The sequence below is a fragment of the Pipistrellus kuhlii genome, unplaced genomic scaffold (assembly GCF_014108245.1).
Source record: "Pipistrellus kuhlii isolate mPipKuh1 unplaced genomic scaffold, mPipKuh1.p scaffold_m20_p_3, whole genome shotgun sequence".
NCBI classification, from domain to species: Eukaryota; Metazoa; Chordata; class Mammalia; order Chiroptera; family Vespertilionidae; genus Pipistrellus; species Pipistrellus kuhlii.
The window spans coordinates 99,878,720-99,901,710 of record NW_023425529.1 but is presented as its reverse complement, the minus strand read 5'-3'; the positions used below and the strand labels follow the sequence as shown (position 1 = coordinate 99,901,710).

The following is a 22,991-nucleotide window of genomic DNA, read 5'->3' as shown; positions in this document are numbered from 1 at the left end:
TAAATGTATTGAAATGAACTATGTTTGGAAGTGAGGACAGCAGATTTCAGATTGGTTTGCATTAAATGTCTATTAAAGAAAAAATAAGGACAAAGGAAAATGAGTGACAATGGAGTGTATGAATCTGGGTAGTAAAATTTTGGGAATTAGCTTTTTTTTTTTTTGCTTATCTGGATCTGATGTTTCTACAATTAAAGCTGATTTACATAATACAATGTAATATAGAAAATCTCTAGTGAAATATCTCCAATTTCTGAAAATCTTTACCTCTTTCTTTTAATGTAAGAAGCTTTAAATATGCAATTCTTTAGTAATTAAACAGAAAGATCTACATGTATAGTAAAATATTTTTTAAAGTAAGTAACTGAAAAGGATATTAATATTTCATTTCACCTGTGGCAATTTGGAAAGATTTACTAAGTGTGGAGTCAGCATTCTGCCCAGGTTTCCTTATTAAGGCAGTAAAAGTCTCCAGATTTTCATCCCACAAATTAAGATAAAGGTGCAAGCATTTACACTGATTTAGTTCTAGCCCAGAATCAAACTAAATGGATCAGCTCTAAAATGTCTCCCAGTCCTATGTAGATAGAGTTTTAGCCTGAGGACTGAAGGGTTCCAGGTTTGATTCCCAGTCAGGGCACATGACTGTGTTGCAAGCTTGATCCTCAGTAGGGGATGTGCACGAGACAGCCAATCAATGATTCTCTCTCATCACTGATGCTCTTTCTCCTCCCTTCCTCTCTGAAATCAATAAAAAAAATATTGTAAAAATGGCTCCCAAACAATGTCTATTATTTCAAAGAAAAGATCAAAGGCACTCAGAATTCTGATTCAGTGCCCACATTGAAGTCAATAAGGTAAAGAAAACAATAGTTAGAGGCTAGTATAACCAGCAAAGGCAGGAGATGCCTTCAGGACATGGCCAAGTTTTCCTTGTACATCAAATAATTCTTCCAGCAAGTTGAAGTCTACATGTTCTTCTGTTATCACTCTATGATCATGTGTACTTGCTCCAGCAGTTTGAACCTTTCCAACAGGAAGGCACATCTCCTCACATCAGAAGTGCTGTTACCATTCCCACAACATGTCTGCTTTTTGGAAAAAGTAGATTAGCTTTTCATTTCACTGCAGCATAAAGTGCAGATGTTTGGCTAGCTAAGCTGCATTATCAGCAATAATCATTTGTATCTAACTGTTTTGGCAGAGTCAGATAGTCAGATCCTCCTCTCTGGAAAGACTGCATCTTTTCTGGGCAGAAAAATTGTATTTTACTTTTTCTCCACACTCAGAACATGGAGTCCTCTCCCTAAGGACATGATTGTGGTCAAATGGAAGCTGCCCTTGTGCAGGTGCCCAGAGGTTTCACCAGCACTTGGGTTGTTAGGATAAGAACAACTGTGTGTACTTAACAGATGTGGCTTTGCCCAGTTGTTATCAGGGATGGACACCATCATTCTTACTTTGACGAGGCAGCTGTCCATCCCTGGTCAGCACAAACAAGTTTGAGTTATGAACTTTAAGCTATCAGAGCTGCAAAGTATAATATCATCCATAGACTGAATGTTCTTAAGCAAAAGAAATCCCTGAATTGCAGTCTTAGCATGTTAGCCATTCTTGTTATCCAGTGATAAAGCAAATGTTTTTCATGAAAAGAAATCTAATATGAAAACATCAAGTAGATCATTAGATTTGTTTCTCAGAAAGAGCCATATTTTTATTTCCTTAGTTCCATTTTGTTAACAATAACATTTCTAAAAGGCAAAGTAATCTCTTGCTTTGATGTTGTTAGGTCAGATTTCAATTTTCACAATAACATTTGCATAGGAATCTTGTGTTTTTTCCTAAACCTACTATCTATAATCACCTAGCTTTACTCAAAAGTTGGACAAAAGCAAACGTTGGCAGATCTAGTCATAAGTTATATTTTAGTTCTGAATATGGTTATGCAATTCTCTTTATTATTATGTTTTTAATCCCAAAGATATGTTTTTATTGATTTTGAGAGAGAAAGAAAGGGAGAGACAGAGATACAGAAAGAGAAACATTAATGTGAGAAACATTGATCAGTTGCCTCCTGCATGTGCCACATAAATATGTGCCCAGACAGGGAATCAAACCTGCAACCTTTTGGTGTACACTGCTCCAACCAACCGAGCCATTTGTCTAAGTTTACCATGTAATTCTCTTACATGAAGCAAGGTTTTATTTTTGAACATCTACATTTTGATAGGCATTCTACCTTACATATAGCCATATGCCAATTATATTAATACAAAAGGCCTGGTGCATGAAATTTGTGCACGGGAGAGGAGGGAAGGGGGCGGCGGCAGGTGGCTCTCAACCTGGCCTGCACCCTCTCCAATATGGAACCCCTTGGGAGATGTCTGACTGCTGGATATCCCTCTTATAATCCAGGACCACTGGTTTCTAACCACTCGCCTGCCTGCCTGATTGCTCCTAACAGCTTCTGCTTGCCAGCCTGATCGCTTCCTAACTGCTCCCCTTCTGGCCTGATGGCCCCCAACTGCTCTCCCTTGCAGCGACCCGCAGAGCCATTGGACCCCAGGCCTCACCACGCGGAGCGGCCACTGGGCCCCACCTCCACTGTGCATGTGGCCATCTTCTGGCGGCCGTCTTGTGGCGGCCACCGTGAGAGGGTGTTGTGCAAGGGTGTGACACCACATAGGCTTTTATTATAGAGGATAAAAACAATAAAATTCAAAGTTTCAATAACTAAGAGATAAAGCATTAAAAACTTACAAAATAAAGAAAATTAAGTTTACCTAAAAGTAACAATACTTCTTAAGTAAAGCAATACAATTTTAATGCAATACCTAGAATCTATCACTTTTTAAAAAATATATATTTTATTGATTTTTTTACAGAGAGGAAGGGAGAGAGATAGAGAGCCAGAAACGTCGATGAGAGAGAAACATCTACCAGCCGCATCCTGCACGCACACCCCCCCACACTGGGGATGTGCCCGCAACCAACGTACATGCCCCTGACCAGAATCGAACCCAGGATCTTTCAGTCTGCAGACTGACGCTCTACCACTGAGCCAAACCGGTTTCAGCTAGAATCTATTACTTTGATGTTCTTTTTTCCCTCTTCTTAATCACCTTTACAATGTTTGCCTTTTTTTGTTTGTTTTGGAAACTGTATAGTAGAACTTTTATGAACATAAAGAGGTTACAGTGGTGCTTATAAGAGAAGTAAGAGCTTAGAGATGAAGGCTTAATGCATTTAATTGAAAACATTTGTAGATGCAAGTACATTGGAAATGATTTAGGAAAAAAATATTTTTGCAGGTCAATAAGTGTCTGGGGCATCTAGGTTAGAATTCTGTTTAACTTACTGTGAGGCAGGGCAGGAAACATGGTTGCTCTGCTCTGTCAACACTTTGAGAGAAGGATTCAGAATGATATATTCCAGGTTACCTCTCCTCCAATGGGAGAGTGCCTCTCTTAAGTCATCTAAGTAGCCCAGCTCACAAATGGGACTCACCATTAGCATCTATGCTCACCTTTGTCTCTTCCCAAGTCAATTACAGAGGGGCATGAGTGAGGCCATTTAAAAACTAAAACTCTGTTAAAATTACAGATTGCTAAATACACACACACACACACACACACACACACACGCACAGAAACCTTGGCTTATCCCACTCTCCAGATAGATTCTGACTTTGTTCTTCTTCATGCCTCCTCATCCTGACCATCTTCCAGAAAGGACATCAAAGGCTACAAGCATAGGTTTGGACAGCCTGTTTCAGCAAGTGGAATTCTAGCATAAGAACTTTTTGCTATAACTGTATTTTGAAGACTTCCTAAAACATGACTCATACATGAGGTGGGAGTATATATTAATTGCCAATCAAACAGTATTGATAACATAGGATATCATTTAATGTTCATCCCAGGCTTTTAAATACTATAGATGTTCTACATTTTAAACACTAAGGGGCTATTAAAGAGATGAGGATTAGTTCAAATTATCCAGCATGTAGTGCTTTCACTGTTTAAACTAAGCAATAAAACTGTGTAGTTGTACAACACTAATTGAATGCAGCTACACATAATTGTGAACTGCCATATGCAGCCTATTACCATACAGACTGTCAGTATTTTGTAAGCTACTCTTGTGATCATTACAGATGGCTACAGTTAGAGAATTTGTTCTCTAGGGCTTATTATATAGCTATCAAGACAACCCATTATTTGACAGACTAAATGAGCTAAATGGCAACAATTAAGAAAAGGTTCCATTTATAAGCTGAAGGCATCTTCTACAAAGACTAGATATAATGAAAGGTCAGGTATTAGATTTTTGGCATACTGATATTTTACACAAAATTTTTTTTTCTAAAGAAAAGTTTTATTTTTGTTTCTTTTTCATTTATGTGAGGTTTTCCAGGAGCTGTAACTTTCTGAGCAGTAGACGTTTGGGCATATGTCTGATTTCCCATGAATTAAAAACTGACACTATTTGGAAAAGTTATTTGAAAAAGTAAAAAAGTGAATATAAGTCATAAAATGCAGCCAGTGGCCATAAAATATGAAAGTTCACAGAAAATCTGATCTTGGTCAAGTGTTCTTTTTCAGAAAATATATCTTTATTGTTGAAAGTATTACAAATATCCCCTTTGTCAGCACATTGATCCTCTCTTCCCTGCTCCCCCTTCCCCAGGCCTTCACCCCACTATTGTCCATGTTCATGGGTCATGCATATATGCATGTAAGTTATATGGTTAATCTCTTCCAGTCTCTCTTCCCCACTCCTTCCACCACTTTCCTCTGAAATGTGTCAGTCTGTTGCATACTTCAATGTTTCTGGGTCTATTTTGTTTGCCAGTTCATTGTGTTCATTAGTTTCCACACATGAGTGAGATCATGTGATACTTGTCTTTCTCTGACTGGCTTATTTTACTTATTTTACTTAGCATAATATTCTCCAGATCCTGCCACACTGTCTCAAAGAGTAAGAGATCTTCTTTTAAATTTTTTATCGTTGCATAGTACTCCATTGTGTAAATGTACCTGTTTTTCTTCCCCATTCATCTACTGATGGGAACTTGGGCTGTTTTCCACTCTTCGCTATTGTAAATAATGGTGCTATGAATAAAAGGGTGCATGTATTCCTTCTAATTGGTGTTTCAGGCTTCTTAGGATATATTTCTAGAAATGGGCCCACTGGCAGTTTTATTTTTAATTTTTGAGGAAACTTCACACTGTTTTCTAAGTTAATGTAAGTCATAAAATGCAGCCAGTGGCCATAAAATAATATGAAAGTTCACAGATAAGCTAAACCTAGTCAAATGGTTTCTGTAATTCCCATAATAAAGTAAAAAGTGCCTAAACCAGTTTGGCTCAATGGATAGAGCGTCAATCTGCGGACTGAAAGGTCCCGGGTTCGATTCCGGTCAAGGGCACATCCCTGGTAGGGGGTGTGCAGGATGCAGCTGGTCGATGATTCTCTCTTATCGACGTTTATAGCTTTCTATCCCTCTCCCTTCCTCTCTGTAAAAATTCAATAAAATATACTTAAAAATAAATAAAAAACTAAAAAGTGACTAAAGTAACAAATGTGTCAGAATAAACAAAATTCTCCATGTTGCTGTGACTTCAAGAATAAACCTGTTAAAATGATGGCTAATGAATCACTAGTAGCCACTAAACTATTTTTCAAACATGAGCTCAATAAGTACTAAAAATTATTTTACCAAGTAAAATTGAAGAAAAGTGGCATGAAATAGGAAAATGCCATAAAAATGTCAATTTGCTTTTTTAACAAATATGGCATTCCATTGAAAAACAAAAAGAAGACATATGTATTACTATTTGTAATATTTTAAACAATAAAAAAATAGAAAGGACATTGATTTTCCTTTGGCCATAATATATGGCTTTTATGATTATAAAGAAAATTGATTAAATTTAAATCTTTAACCTTTAAAAAGTGAAAATCATTTATAAGAAAATAATTTTGTGAAATTACTTTATGGTCCACATACATTAGAATTAAACTTCCTGGAAAAATAAATTATTAGAAACACTAAACCCATTAAATACCCACATGTAAAATCTTAATGAAGTAATAAGTTTAAATGAAATAATAAAAATAATAAAAGTTTTATGGACTTTAGAAAGAAGTAAGTCAAAAGAGGTATAATAATGTTAAAGGAGAAATTAAATAGTTTTTCAGAGCATTACACTAGAGATATCTAGGAAGATGGAGAAATGAATGGAAACTTCAAGAAACCAGATTCTCATCCTCACTTTAAAATAGTCATGAAACTATCTAAAAAGGAGTTCTATGAGCTGCAGTGAAATACATAAAACACTCACATTCTGGATTCTCTTAAGTATTGTATAATCCTAGGATTTTATTAAAATTTGGGGAATAAATGTCACTTGCAATTAAAAAATATATTACATTTTTGTCATGTAAGTAATATCCAATATAGCACTGTAGGAAAATTACAAATGACAGAGAATTATAGAGAAAAGGAATTACACCCATAATCTTGATACCTAGAAATGACTATTCTTTTTTTTTTTTAATATATTTTTATTGATTTTGTACAGAGAGGAAGGGAGAGAGATAGAGAGCTAGAAACATCGATGAGAGAGAGTCATCAATCAGCTGCCTCTTGCACACCCCCTACTGCGGATATGCCCGCAACCAAGGTACATGCCCTTGACCGGAATCGAACCTGGGTCCCTTCAGTCCCCAAGCCGACGCTCTATCCATTGAGCCAAACCAGTCTCCGCAGAAATGACTATTCTTAACATTTTTATGTATGGACTTCCAGGGCTTTCTTTCTCTTTTTTTCTTGCTCTTCTGTTTCTGGTGGATAATATATCCTGAAGTTTTCCCAAGTGAATAAGCACATCTCAACATCATGACTTTTAGTGGCCGCTGGATATTCCATTATATGAATGCAACACAATAATAACCCCAACAACTACTCACTGCCATTTAGTGAGTAGATGGGATATGCCAGCCATCCTGTTAAGAACTTCACATTCGTTATTCCATTTGATTTCTACGAGAACCTTATTAAGTAATCTTACTGATATTTTACATATAAAAAAATTAAGGCTCCGAGATGTTAAGTACCGTGTTTCCCAGAAAATAAAACATCCTCTGAAAAATAAGACATTTACAGGTTTCCTTCTGAGTGAAATATAAGGCATCCCCCCCCCCCCCGAAAATAAGCCCCCCCCTAGGCTCTGTCTCAGAATGAAAATGAATTTACCGGAAACTGGTCACTAGGGCTGCGGCGACTGGCTTCTAGCAACCAGTGACATTACGCGGAGTCCTGACGTCACTGCTGTGTGGAGGTGGAGCGGAGGTCAGAGTGAGTGGTGAGCTCCGGGCGGGAGAGAGGAGGTGACTTTCACAGATGCATGTAGAAGAACAGGAGGATTAGAGTGGATGGAACGCAGCGAAGGTGGTGAGTGCTGGTCTGTCTCTGGTGACACTACCTGATGCTCACAGCCGCCCTCATGATGACCGAAGGTTTTCAGTCAGTGACAGACCCTGCTCCAGCCCAGATCCAGGCAGGTGCCAGGGGATAAATGTCTGATAAAGGGGTAGGGGGGATTTCTGGTGAAGGTGTTCAGTGGCACAGGGATCACTTAAAATGACACAGGAGGATCAGAGGGGGCAATCAAAATGACACAGGAGGATCAAAAGGGGTTACTAAAATGGTAATCCCTCCCCTGATTCTCCTGTGCCATTTTGATTCCCCCCTCTGATCCCGCCTGTGCCATTTTAAGTAATCTTCCCCCCACCTTGATATCCCAATTTCTTATTTTTACCCCTAGAAATGAGCACAAAAAGAAAAAGCTACTCCGTGGAGTACAAGAAAGGAATAGTGGAAAATTCTTGGGGCCAAAATCTTACTGCTTTCTGCAAAGAGAAGATGTTGAGTATCCGATTGGTCCGAAAATGGTGAGCAGAGTATGGTAACCTCATTGAACAAGTGGACAAGGGAAATGCTAAAAAGTGCAAGTGTGGATCAGGTCGGCAACCATTATTTTCCGATCTGGAAGACCTGATCTGCGAATGGGTTGTTGACAGGAGAGCAAAGGCTTTGGTTGGGAATAGGGCTCAGATTCAAGAATTTGCCCTTGCAATGGCACCACAGTTTGACATAGCCCCTGAAGACTTCAAAGCATCACAACACTGGCTGGATAATTTCCTTCAGCAAAGTGAACTGTCTTTAAGAAGATCTACAACATTGTTTAGGTTGGAAAATACTCAAGTTATTAAGCGAGCACTCGCATTCAAGTCCTTTATTGATGATGCTGACTTCTCTAAATACAATCTTTCCAACATGATTGCTATGGATGAAACTGCAGTGTTTATGGGCCAATCATCTCAAACAACAATTGAACAGCAAGGTGCCTCCTTAGTGTACATTCTCTCCATTGCTTACGAAAATGCACGTGTTTCCTGTATTTTGGCAATTCGTCTGGATGGCACTAAAATCCCACCTTTAATTATTTCTAAGGACAAGAAGGAAAAGATTGAATGTGTTTTGGTCGTTTTTATTCTTGAAACTGAAAAAGCCTGGACCACACAAGCAGTTATAAGGAAGTGGGTCGATTTAATGCTGCCGCTTGTTATGCGAGGGAGCCAAAGAGGTCTACTAGTCTGGGATGCAGCCAGCACTCACCACACTAAAGACATGAAGACATTTCTTCACAAAAGAAAAATAGATCAGATAATGATTTCCGCAGGAATGACAGCCTATCTCCAGACTCTTGATATTGCAATAAGCAAGCCATTCAAAGACAATTTGCGCATGGAAATTAATGACTACATTGAAAATAGAATGGAGAGAAATCAGTGTGGAAACTTTGTGAAACCTAAACTGCAAGAAGCTGTGACTTGAGTGAAGAATTCATGGGAGAAAATCACTGACAGTTGCATTGCAAATGCACTGCGAGCAGGCTACCTTGACAAGAAGTACTCATTTAAAGACAGTGCTATTGCTAAACATGAGAGATTTGGTGCAATGATTCTGAAAGAAGTGGAGTCACAAGAAATTCACCAGGAAATTCAGGAATTGGATTGTTATGATGATGTTCCAGAAGATGATGACATGATTGTCATTGAATAAATGAATAAATTCTTGATACTGTAGGATTCACAGTTTGTCTGGTTTGGGCTGACAACTACTATACTACCGTACCGTATACAGGTAATAAATTTCCTTTATTTTCATTTAACAATAAATGTGTGCCCTATTCTTCTTCATGAAAAAATAAGATATCCCCTGAAAATAAGACCTAGCACATCTTTGGGAGCAAAAATTAATATAAGACACTGTCTTATTTTCAGGAAACAGGGTAATTGCCCAATCCAATGTTATTCAGCTAACAAATGGCAGAGCCAGAAGTTAAGCTCAGGAATGTTTGAGTCCATGATCTAACTGAAATGCCCTCCTGTCTCCATATCATGCCTTTATTTTACTGATCAGTGCCTAATATAAGTTGTTTCTGTATTTTTTCCATATTAAAAATACTGAGGTAAATATATATATATATATATATATATATATATATATATATATACTCTTTCTTTAAGTTGAATTTCTAATAGTAGAATTACAGTTCACATATTATTTAAGGCTTTAGTTATATATTACCAAATTAACTTTCAGAAAGACTATATCAAGTTACTCTATACCAATACATATGAGATGACTGATATCCTTATGACTTTCCCCACAATCATTGTTAATCCAATAAGACTATGACTATATATATTATATATTTCAACGAGAAAGGGAGAGGGAGAGAGAGATAGAAACATCAATGATGAGAGAATCATTGATTGGCTGCCTCCTGCATGCCCCACACCCTGGGTATTGAGCCCACAACCCTGGCATGTGCCCTTGGTCAGAACTGAACCTGGGACCCTTCAGTCCGCAGGCCAATGCTTCATCCACTGAGCCAAATTGGCTAGGGCAAGGCTAAATATTTTAATATGAAATGAATCAAAGGTGGCTCAAAGTAGACAAGCAAGTGAGTTGTACCTGCTACTGTCACTGGGGAGATGGAGGAGCCATGTCTGGGCTCAGGAATTTGAATGTTTCTTTCATCAACAATTTGAAGTGTTGAGACTTGGAAGATAGTGGTAGAATAGATGAAAGCTACACTCACCTTCCAGGACCCTGGAACTACAACAAAAGTGTAGAAAATCATCCTGAGTAACCAACTGAAAGGCAGCAGGAGAGACTTACAGAGGAGGCCACATTGAACCTGATAGGAAGTGCAGAGGCATGAGATGGCTGGCTGGGATCCCATGGGTGGCAGCTGAAGTTCTGAAGTATCTCAGGGATTCCCCCTGAGGAGTTTGGGGTCTAAACACTAAACTGGGCTTCCTAGCCTAGAGCACCAGAACTCTGCATATCTGGCTGTGAAAAGCAATAGGATTTCTGCCTGCCAAGAAGAAATGACTAAAATCCAGGCACCCTCTTAAAGGGGCAACACACAAAATTTCTTTTGCAGCCACTCACCCTTGGCTCCAGCAGACCAGAGCTGTGTAAGTAGATCTGGAGTCAGTGGCTCTGCAGAGAGAGCTGAGAGGTCAGCTGCAAGGATACCTGAGATGAGTCATTACTGAATCAGACAGGCAGGCAGAAGGCTTAGGGGCAATCAGGGAGGCAGGTGAGCAGTTAGGAGCCAGTGGTCCAAGAATGCAAGAGGGATGTCCACCAAGGGGTCCCATTCATGAAGCATCAGCCTGGGGAGAAGCAATGGCACCACCCATTTGAGTCAATCTCACCCCACCCCGAGGAAGTTAAATATTGCCGAGGAGTATAGTATTCTACTACTAGAAATGAAACTTAAAAGTCATATATATAAATTTACCTCAGTATGTTTAATATGGAAAAAATACAGAAACAACTTATATTAGGCACTGATCAGTAAAATAAAGGCATGATATGGAGACAGGAGGACATACTAGTTAGATCATGGACTCAAACATACCCGAGCTTAACTTCTGGCTCTGCCATTTGTTAGCTGAATAACATTGGATTGGGATATTATAGCTTTTTAAGTGAATGAGCCTAACAGAGAGCCTGCAGGCAAAGGCAGATATCTAAGTGTTTTGAGACTTTTGCTGATGTGCACCCTCTCCAATCTGGGACCCCTTGGGAGACACCCCTCTCGCAATCTGGGACCACTGGCTCCTAACTGCTCACCTGTCTGTCTGATTGCCCCTAAGCCCTCTGCCTGCCTGTCTGATAGACCCTGATTGCCTCTGCTTGCCTGCATGATTTTTCCTAACTACTCTGCCTGCCAGACTGCTTGCCCCCAACTGCCTCCCCAGCTGGTCTTCTCGCCCTAAACTTCCCCTCCCCTGACTGCCTGCTTGCCCCTACTGCCCCCCCCCCTGCCAGCCTGCTCAGCCCCATCTGACTCCCCCCTGTTGACCTGCTCACCCCCAACTGGCAACCCTGCCGGCCTGCTGGCCCCCTACTGCCACCGCCCCCCCCCCCCCACGCCAGCCTGCTTAGCTCTAACTGACCACCCCTGTCAGTCTGCTCACCCCAACTGCCCCCTCCCCGCTAGCCTGCTTCCCTCAAACTGGCCCCCACTGCTGGCCTGCTCACCCTCAACTGGCCCCCCTGGTGCCAGCCTGGTCACCCCCAACTGCCCTCCTCTCCTGGCCTGATCACCCCTAATTGTCTTTGCCTCAGCCCCATCACCATGGCTTTGTCCGGGAGGATATACAGAAGGTTTCCTGGTCTAATTAGCATATTATCCTTTTACTAGTATAGATAATGAACTATCAGAAAGAGAAACTAAGAAAATATTTCCATTCAAAATTGCTTCAAAAATTAGAATAAAATACCTAGGTATAAAGCTAACCAAGAATGTAAAAGTCCGGTACTCACTCAGAAAATTATAAGATACTGAAAAAGAAATTGAAGAAGATACAAATAAGTGGAAGCATATACCACATTCATGGGTAGGAAAAAATAACATTAATAAAATGTCAATATTACCTAAAGAAATCTACAGATTCAACACAATTTTTATCAAGATATCAATGGTGTATTTCACAGAACTAGGACAAATATATCAAAATTTATATGGAATCACAAAAGACCCTGAATAGCAACAGTGATCTCGAGAAAGAAGAACAAAGTTGGAAAAATCATGCTACTTAATATCTATATAAAACTATACTACAAGGCCAATTAATTAAAAGAGCAAGATACTGGCCTAAAAACAGACATATAGATTGATGGAACAGAACAGAGATCATAGAAATAAACCCATGTTTTTATATTCAATTAACATTCAACCATATAAGGAAAAAAAAAACAAAAAAAACAAAAACAAAAAACACCCAAAACAAACAATGGGTTAAAGATAGTCTATTCAACAAATGGTATTGTGAAAATTAGACAGATACATGCAAAATGAAACTAAACCACCTTCTTATACTGCACATGAGAATAAAATAAAAATGGATTAAAGTCTTTAATGTTGACTCAAAACCATAAAAAATCCTAGAAGAGAGTATAGGCAGTGAATTCTCAGAGATTTCTCTTAGCAATATTTTTTCTGATATTTCTTCTTGGGTAAGGAAAACAAAAGAAAAATAAGCAAATGGGACCACACCAAACTAAAAACATATTGCCCAGCAAAAGAAACTATCAACAAAATGAAAAGCCGAAACCAGTTTGCTCAATGGATAGAGCGTCAGCTTGCGGACTGAAAGGTCCCAGGTTTGATTCTGGTCAAGAACATGTACCTTGGTTGCAGGCACATCCCCAGGTTCAATTCAGGTCAAAGGCATGTACCTTGGTTGCAGGGGGTGTGCAGGAGGCAGCTGATTGATGATTCTCTCTCATCAATGTTTCTAACTCTCTGTCCCTCTATCTTCCTCTCTGTAAAAAAAAAAAAAAATCAATAAAATATATTTTTAAAAATGTAAAGAAAACCCACTAAATGGGAGAACATATTCCCCAAAGAACACTTCTGAAAAAAGGGGTATATCCAAAATTGATAAAGAACTTATGCAACTCAACACCAAAGCAAACAAACAATCCAATTAAAAAATGGGCAAAGAAACTGAGTAGACACTTCTCCAAAGATGTACAGATGGCCAATCAATATAAGAAAAGATGCTCAATTTAGTACTAGTCATCAGAGAAATGCAAATTAAAACCACAATGAGATATCACCCCATACTGTCAGAATGGCTATCATCAGTAAATATAAAAAAAACAGTGTTGGCAAGGATGTGGAGAAAAGGGAACCCTTGTGCACTGTTGGTGGGAATATAGATGGTGCAGCCATTGTGGAAACCAGTATGGAGTTATATGAAAAAATTAAAAATGGAACTGTCTATGACCCTAAGATTCCACTTCTGAAAAAATATCCAAAGAAACCCAAAACATTAATTTGAAAAACTTTATGCATCCCTATTCTCATTGCAGAATTATTTAAAATAGCCAACATTTAGAAGTAGCCCAAGTGTTCATCAGTAGATGGGTGGATAAAAAAAAAACAACACAAAAAACTGTGGTACATTTACACAATAGAATACTACTCAGCTCAAAAAAGGAAGAAAATTCTACCCTTTGCAATAGCATGGATGGACCTGGAGAACATTATGTTAAGTGAAATAAGTCAATCAGAAAAAGAAAAGTACCACATGATTTTACTCACATATTGAATTTAATGAACAAACTAAGACAGACGTATAGATACAGAGCAGGTAGACAGCTCTAGTGGTGGTGGTGGTGGTGGTGGTGGAGTGTGAGGTGGGATTGAGCAAAAAGGAAACAAGAAAAGAAAAAACTTGTGGACAGGGACAACAGTTTAGTGATTGCAGGTGGCGGGGGGCGGGGCGGGGGAAGGGTGTGTGGAGGTGGAAAAGGGTACCAGGGAATAAATGATAATAGAAAAAAATAAAATGAAGAAAAAAATCATAGTGCTATATACCAAAAAAGTGAATAACTTGAAATGAATGCTATTAAGTCCTTAATGAGAGAAGGAATGATTAGTGGAACAGATGGATACAGACCAACCAAGGCAATACACTACCCTTTACTTCCTGTTGTCTTCTCCCTGATGGAGTTATAGATCCTAGAAGAAGGGCCTTTAGTATATGTTGAGTAAAGTAACTGAAACATTATTGTACTAAATAATTTGGGGGAAAATATTGTTTCTTCTTTATTCCCTCAACTTCTAACCACATTCAGATAGAAGAATGTTTTTCTAAATACCTATGAAAAATGATCATTCGGTTTCTGCTTTGACATTCCAATGACTATAAGTTACCTGTAATAAAAGACACTTAATTTTCAAGCAGTGTACTTTATCGAAAGTTTTTCTTACTTCAACCTTAAATCTCTTACCCATGAATGTATTTTCTTTAGTTTGAGGTCAGTACTCTCAAATATAGCACAAAACAGTCCCCATCTTCCATCTGGCAGTCTTTCATGTGTTTGGTAAGAATCACCATTCTCTACTTTCTCCATCCTCTCTCTGGGCTGTACTCCAGGCCTCTGATGTGACATGTTCAGTTCCCTCACCAGAGAGGTAATATGGTGTGAGCGGGCAGTGTAATGTCTTGATGGTGACACTCTTGTGTAAGGGCACAATAATATCTTTAGTAGCCATGTCACATTGAGATTCACTCAGACTTATGTTCAACCACTAACCTTTGACCTCAGGCCAAATTTTACCACAACTGCTTTTCTGCAATGATTATTAAAACAACTACACTTAAGCTACTTAGTCCATACAGGTTTATGTTTATTTCTTGTTCAATTTTATCTCACTGATTTTGAACATTTATAGAAATAAATATATTTTTGTATATTAATGCTGTCATTTGATGTAATATACATTACACCTTCACTTCAGATCACTGGTAATGCTGATTAGGGCAGGAATAGTGACACCCATGACCCCCTTCTTTTGAGTAATACCTAATTCATTAATCAACTCTGGTGACTCAAGTTCATAGTATAGTGGACTGACTACAAATCTATTCAACTGTATTTTTACATATGGCCTCTCTACACAGTTTTGGCATTTGCCTTTTTACCAGTGTAGTTGGCTATCCTATCACAAAATGGATTTATTTTTGAGATTATGAGATGGGATTAATACAGAAGGAAATTTGTAAGAGCAGCATTGGCTTGAACCGGAAGAGCTGGAGCACGAGTTTTGTTCATCACTTGGGGGAAAACAGGGTACTATCAATTTAGTAAAAATGAGGGTCATTATTATGCATGCTATTGTTGATAAGCAACTAAGAGCAGGCATATAATTTTTATTTTTATTTTATTTTATTTTTTAAAATATATTTTATTGATTTTGTACAGAGAGGAAGGGAGAGAGATAGAGAGTTAGAAACATCGATGAGAGAGTCATCAATCAGCTGCCTCTTGCACACCCCCTACTGGAGATATGCCCGCAACCAAGGTACATGCCCTTGACCAGAATCGAACCTGGGACCCTTCAGTCCCCAAGCCAACGCTCTATCCATTGAGCCAAACCAGTCTTGGCAGGCATATAATTTTTAAAAGAAAATTTCTGATCAAGAGATGGCTTCTGAACATAAACTTTTACATTTCAAGAAAATCACTGTGTATTTCTGAAACCTAACAAAAACTAGTTATATAAGTTACATTTTTTGCCAGTAAAGACTTTAATTTTCTTGATGAAGTGATATTTGCATATACATTTGAAAAAGACCCCTTACCTCCAGCTCCCAGGGAGAATACAAGCTGCTACTGATGATTTTTGCTAATAAGGCTACAAGCTTGCCATCTAGTGGTGACTCATGTAAAATTAAGGCAGTTGATAATTATTAAGATTATTTCTTTTTTGTTTGTTTTGAAAAAAGCAAAAGATTTCTTATAGGCCCGCGCGCGCGCGCGCGTGCGCACATACACACACACACACACACACACACACACTATGGTCCCATGTTTAAGTGAAGCTGGGAAAATAATGCTCTTTCTCTTCCCCCTCAGTGAAGTTTAGATGGAAGCCAATGTGATTCTTCAATGTAAGATGAGTTGGGAAATGACTTGAATGTGACATATTGGATCTGTCCTCTATTCTGAGAGAAGTATCACTCATTCACTCTCTTATCTAATCTCATCTACTGGTTTCTCATCCATACAATTATTAAGCATCATGCCTGACAATGCAAAATGAACCACATACAATCTTTGACACACACAAAAAATTGTATAAAACAATAACTTAGTGCACTGGCCAAGAGGCTCAGTTAATTGGAGTGTCATCCTGTACACCAAAAGTTTGCAGGTTTGATTCCAGGTCAGGGTGCATACCTAGATTGTGGGTTCCATCCCTGGTCAGGGTGTATGCAGGCTCGCGCTCTCTCTCTCTGTCTCTCTCTCTCTCTCTCTCTCTCTCTCTCTCTCTCTCTCTCTCTCTCTCTCTCTCACCAATGATCATGTCCTTGGGTAAGAATAACAAAAAACAACAACTTGGTAATGATATAATAATAAAATTGTTAAATATATTAATATTGCTTCAGTTATCAATTTTCGCCTATAATGTGGCTGGCAATGCCCTAGTTGGTTTGTCATTTGTTTTTTGAACTTTTTCTCATCTGACTATAAATACTGAGTATGTGAATGTGTGCTTCCCATGATGGCTCTCTCTTTTTCACAAAAAGTTAAACAAATATAAAATTAATATGTCTCAGTGCAATTTGTGATGTAATCCTAATTTTGTTAAATTTATTCTATATTCCTACCAATTTTATCCCATAATATATTTATCACTGCAAACCTCACCAACCCTTAACACACTCCTGTAGAAATTATGGTTGTGTAGAACCAGAATTACTGAGTTTCTTATACATGTACTAGAGGCCTGGTGCATGAAAATTTATGCACTGGAGGTGGGGGGTGTCCCTCAGACCTGCCTGCCCCCTCTCACAGTTTGGGAGCCCTCAGGGGCAGGAGGCGACCCAGTGATCAGGGGAAGATGACGCCCCCATCAGACCTCTGCTGCTGCCACTACCTGCAGCCCAAGGCTTGGCCGGGATCTGGTTCCCTGAGTTTCAGATGACCCTGGGCAGCTGAGCAACTGCCATCTGAAGCTTGCCTGCACCTCGGGCTGGTCCTGGGTGACTGGGGCACTAAGGAGACTGGGGGACTCTGGAGGCAGACATGGTGGTGCTGAGGGGACTGGGCGCCGCCATCTTATGGCTCATCATCTTTGAGGGCGTGGCAGTCAATTAGCATATTCCCTGCTTATTGGCTGTGGGCGCTGCCATCTTTAAATCTAAATTATGAATTACTACAATGGTGTGTGTGTGTGTGTATGTGTGTGTGTGTGTGTATGCACACATGTACATATATATTTCACTTTCTTAAATTAGAAAACAAAAATGGAGAGAACCTTTTTCCTTTTTGAGTAATTTGAAATATATTGGAATGAGCATAATACTTAATAACTATCCTGTAAATTGTAATTTTAGTAAAAGAACACTTCTATGTAATCATTTATGGCATTTAAGAAACAGACAACCCTTTGGTGAGAAGTAAAACTAACCTAGAAAAAGGGAAAGGGAATTAAAGCTTTAATTTTCAATTACTGACTTTTCAGAGCTTAGAGAAGTATTTAAACAAAAGCTCAGTTTTAAGTCTATTCCCTTGGGACCATCCCACATAATTCAGAAATAATTAATGCAGATGGGAAGAAAGTTGTTGCAGTTTATAGGGGTAGCTATGAAGAGGAGAATGTTTAGGCTACTGCAGCCATGTGGAATTGGAGGTGCAATTAAGTCAGATCTATATCATTTGATCTCATCTGCCTTTATTAGCCAGTGGCTACAAGAGTACTAAAATAATTGCAATGAACTACTACTGGCTTGTATATTTATTTCTTGAATTTTTTCTAGTTCAATGTCATCTTCATGAAGGCATATGCCTGTCTTCCCTGGGACAAAACCAAGCACATAGTTAGCCTGACATAAACCACTCTGTCCGTTCCTCTCTTTATGTAGTCTAAAAGTTAAAGCTTGAACTTTGGAAAGATCCTGGTTAAGATCCTGGCACTCAGCTTATGAGTTGTTATGGCCTTGGGCAGATCTTTGAACTCCTAGGCACTCAGTTTCCTTACCTGTGAAATGGGATAGTAATAGAATTTATCCCTAAACGGTACTTGAGAGAATTCAATGAAATTATTAATATAAAGCCCTCAGCACAAGATGTATGCATAGATATTATAGTTCTCAATCACAGCAGATCTTACCAGACTTCATTGAATAGTAAATGTTGGGTTGTTCATCTGCTTTTAAACTTTGTTGCTATTAATCATACAGAAGAACCTGCTGCAAGGCACATTTGCACCTGTTACCAGCCACCATATTCTGATTTGGTAGAACTGCAAAGAGGCTCAGAAATTTGCTTTATGTGTTTGTTTGTTTTTAACCCTCATTAAAGAGTGGAAGAGAGTGGGGAAGAGGGAAAGAGAGGGAGAGAAAGAGAAAGAGAGAGAGATTGACATGAGAGAGATACATTGATTGGTTGCCTCCTATTTGCACCTTGCCTGGGGGCCAGAGGTTGAACCTGTAAAGGGAATCAAACCCGAGACCCTTTAGTTCATGAGTCAACTAACCACTGAGCAAAACTGGCCAGGATAGAATGTGCATTTTTAACATGCATTTGGGAGTAATTCTGATGTAGGGGTCTTTTGACCACCCTTGGAGAAACACTGCTTTAGAAAGAAAATCCTCAATTCCCAGATTTCTGAAGAGATGGGCAAGCTAATAGTCACATATTACTTTGACTCTCAGGGTTGGGTAATGGAAGTAGAGGGAGAACTACCATCTTGGGGGAAGAGAGGATTGAATCAATTATTTAAAATTCCAGCCTGAATAGCCAATAAAATTTGTTATTCCCATATTCACCAGAGGAGACAGACTGATGCCCAGCTCAATTCTTTCTAACACTCCCTTAACAACAGGCCCTGAAAGAGTGCTCATTTGCTCTCCTGGGGAACTACATTTCCCAGTGATGAGGGGGGTGGGGTGGTTCATAAAAAACAAACCAAATCATTTTAAGGGGGGTTAGAATGTCTCTGATTTTTTAAATTAATCGTCATCATGATTGCTTTTATGCTGAGGAGCTTATGTTTTTGAAAACTCAGATGATTTATTTTTTTAGCTTTTAGACCATACAGGAGTGGGCAAAAGTAGGTTTACATTTGTTCATATGTGAAACACAGAGTTAATTATTGTATTATTATTGATTTCAGAGAGAAAGGGAGAGGGTGACAGAGATAAAAACATCAATGATGAGAGATAATCATTGATTAGCTGCCTCCTGCACATTCCCCACCAGGGATTGAGCATGCAACCTGGGATGTGCCCTGTCAGGGAATTGAACTGTGACCTCCTGGTTCATAGGTCAATGCTCAGCCACAGAAGCTCGCTGACCAGGTTGTATTATTTTCTATATGAACAATTGTAAGCCATTTTTGCTCACACTTGTATAATTGGAATGTAAATTTGGGAGACTAAGAGAAACTAAAAAGGCTTCCTTTTCCCCCCTCCCCAAATAAATCTTTCTAAAATAAAAATGCTGTAGATAAATTATACAAATATAAATGCTCCTCTCACTATCCTGGACTCACCCACATCCCTAGACTCCCTGAGTCCCTGAGTTCTGTTCCTATCCTCCTGCCTCAGGTTTTCATTTGCTAATAGTGAGTGCTCCTAATGGCACATTAATCACTATAGATCAACATAAAATATTAGTTTCCCAGTAGTTATTGACGACCAGTTGAATAGTAGCCTTTAAGGTGCTTTTGTGTGTGTTTTTTAAGAGAGAAAAATTCATATTTACTCATGAGTGCTTGGAACTCAAGATGCCCTGAAGTTGCATTTCTCTTACCAGCAGGTTCTCCGGCTTGATGTCACGGTGGACGATGTTCAGGCTATGCAGGTATTTGATAGCACTGGCCAGGTTGTACAGCATCCCACTGGCATCTCTCTCAGTGTATTTGTTCGTGGAAGTAATGGCATCAAAGAGGTCTCCACCCTGAGAAGAGAGCAGCAGGCATAGCAGCAAATGAACAGATGGTCCATTGAAGCTGCCCTGAAGAGGGACTGACACATTATAAAGAACATGAAGAATGCAGGCAAAACCTTCGGCTTCCCAGGGCTTTTCCTGCCACTTTGGTCTCAAAGACCTACAGACTTTATGGTGATTTCTCTAGAAAAGCCATTTTCTCTAGAGCTCAAAGAAAAAAGCAGGGTGAGGACTCTTGTCCACCTATGTATAACTGCAGTCTTTTCATGGGCTCCAGCCATCATGGAGGGACAATGCTGGTCTCCAGGGCAGAGGCTTTGTGAGACCTGGGTGTCCTTGCAGTGTGTGGTACTTGCCTTATGCCAACTCCCAGCAAGTTCAAAGTTATAATCTTACCACCTCAAATGAGAAACAGGTAATACTGCAAACCACACCCTTCTACCATGTGAAAATTCACACACACACACACACACACACACACACACACACACACACAATTCCTTTCACTCTAGATTTATCTCTCTTGGGATGGGACTAGTGTTTTCTTTTTCAATGCTGTCATTCTTTGTAAAAAACAGAGAAATGGACCAAAAACTGTCATCCTAAAAATGAGAAAGACAGAGGGTGAAGAAGTTTCAAAGAAAGTTTGCTAAAACCGTTACTCATCTGAACTTTTGTTTCCCTGTTCCCTGCTAACTTTTTGTTATTTGGTAAAACAATGACTTTAGGCTCCAGTTTTAGCTCCATTTGTTGGAACTGGGTTGGAGAACGTGGAATTGATTCACTAGCGGGGTTTGCATCCTTCTTGCATCATACAATGCACCAAACAGCGAAGCACAGTCTCCAGCTGTGCTCATCTGCTACCTGGAATGGCTGGGACTTAATTTTTGTTTTTAAATAGCAAAAGCAAGATATAGCACTGATAACCTGACAATTTTCAAATCTCTCTGTAGGACCTGGCCTTATGTTGTTGCCCTATACAATTTCTACTCAAGAGGTTCTCACTGTCCAGTCAGCCTCAAAATATCCAAAGTGTTGAAACACATGCATTTCCCCCCTCTCCCAAAAATGAACAATTTCTGGACTTCCTGTTTATCTCCAGGCAAGGCTGCTATAAATGAGTTTTCAAGTTATTTCCATGCCACTCCACTGTTGTCGATGTGTGAGGCTGTATGTGGTGGCCCACAATGACTCTATCCTTTTCCTAATTATCCAGGCTCCAGGCATCCTGTAATCTCATTTCCTCTTCATCCTCAAAAAAAGGGGCCAATAAAGCCAACCAACTCCTCCTTTAAGGCATTCCTGGTTCACCTCCTTCTGAATAAATGTTATTCATCGCTGAGTTGTTGTGATGTCGCCAGGTAACCTGCACTGCCTCTACGGGCTCTGTACCCAAAGAACCCTGTGCACTGGCATATTGATATGGATTTTCTTTCTTTCCATATGGCATATTGATATGGATTTTCTTTCTCTTTTCAAGGACTCAGCATTCCTTTCCCATAGCTCTCCAAGATCTTCTCCAACCTTCATTCTAACTTATCTAAACTCATCTCTTGTCACTATCTAAAGACATTCATGATCCCTGGTCACTAAAACATGCCTAGATCATTCTGTACTCCAGGAATGAATTCCCTTCCTGGAATGTTCCCTGTACTATCTTTGTCTTTTTATTTTCTTTTATAAATATATTTTTTTATTGATTTCAAAGGGAGGAAGGGAAAGAGAGAGAGACAGAAACATTAATGATGAGAGATAATTATTGATCAGTGCTCTCCTGAATGCCTCCAGCTGGGGATGAAGCCCACAACCCTGGCATGTGTCTCAATCAAGAATCCAACCATGACCTCCTGGTTCAGAGGCTGAAGCTCAACCACTAAGCCATGAGGCTGGGCTCCCTTAGATTTTTTAACTCCTGTTGAATTCTAGGGTCTGGCCACAGGGCCACCTTCACCCATAAGGTTTGCCTTCCTCTGTGCACATAAGCAGGCAATGCTGTAAAGTCCTGTTATTAATAATTAGGAAATTTAACTTATTTTTTTAAATATATTTTATTGATGTTTTACAGAGAGGAAGGGAGAGATAGAGAGAGTTAGGAACATCGATGAGAGAGAAATATCCATCAGCTGCCTCCTACACACCCCCTGTTAGGGATGTGCCTGCAACCAAGGTACATTTCTCTATTCACTGAGCCAAACTGGTTTTGGAAACTTATTTATTTTTAATCCTCACCCAAGAATATGCTTTTTTATTGATTTTAAAAAAGCATTAAGGAGAGAGAGAGGGAGAGGGGGGAAGGAAGGAAAGAGAGAGAGAGAAAGATATCAGGTCTTGACTGGGAATTGAGCCTGTGACCTTTGATATGCAGGACAATGCTCCAATCAACTGAGCTGAACCTGGCAAGGGCTGAATTTGACTTTTAGTAATTGTTATTTCACTGTATTCTGCAATTCAAACCTTGTTTTTCCTGTATCTTTGGCACACCACTGGATTCTTACGGTTTGAAAAACATGGCTCCATCAAAATTTCTTAGGGATCAAGTCTTGGATTGGCCTTGACTTCCAGACCTGGCCTCACAGAAGTTCTGGGTCAGGTCAAATGTAATGGTCTGATCTAGTGGCTTTCTGCAGACACTCTCTGGCCTTGTCAGACTATGTTGGCCACCAAGAGAAAGTTCACAAAGTCTGTTAAGGACACAAGGGCCTCCTTAGTTATAGTCACCAGACTATATGACTGACATAACAAGTTTCCCCATAAAATGTGTTCCAAGCTCTTAAGCCTTTACCTCTTTTATGTCTCATCTTCAAATTTAACTTAGTTGTAGTTGCCTAAAACTAGGCCAATGGGTTTTTTTAAATGTAGTTTTGCAAATAAAACCTTTTATTTCCATAACACAACACAACTTCCCTTTGCCCCAGGAACATAA

The 22,991-nt window shown here is 39.3% G+C and overlaps 1 protein-coding gene across 4 annotated transcripts in view; it reads right to left on the bottom strand.

Moving 5' to 3' along the window:
- Positions 1 to 22,991, bottom strand: part of DCLK1 (doublecortin like kinase 1) — a 374,326-nt gene that overhangs the window by 47,293 nt on the left and 304,042 nt on the right. For all 4 annotated transcript variants that reach the window (XM_036455538.2, XM_036455539.2, XM_036455536.2 and 1 more), the window contains exon 11: positions 19,931 to 20,077. In XM_036455538.2, the coding sequence (XP_036311431.1) occupies positions 19,931 to 20,077 (147 nt within the window). The remainder of the gene's footprint in view (positions 1 to 19,930; positions 20,078 to 22,991) is intronic.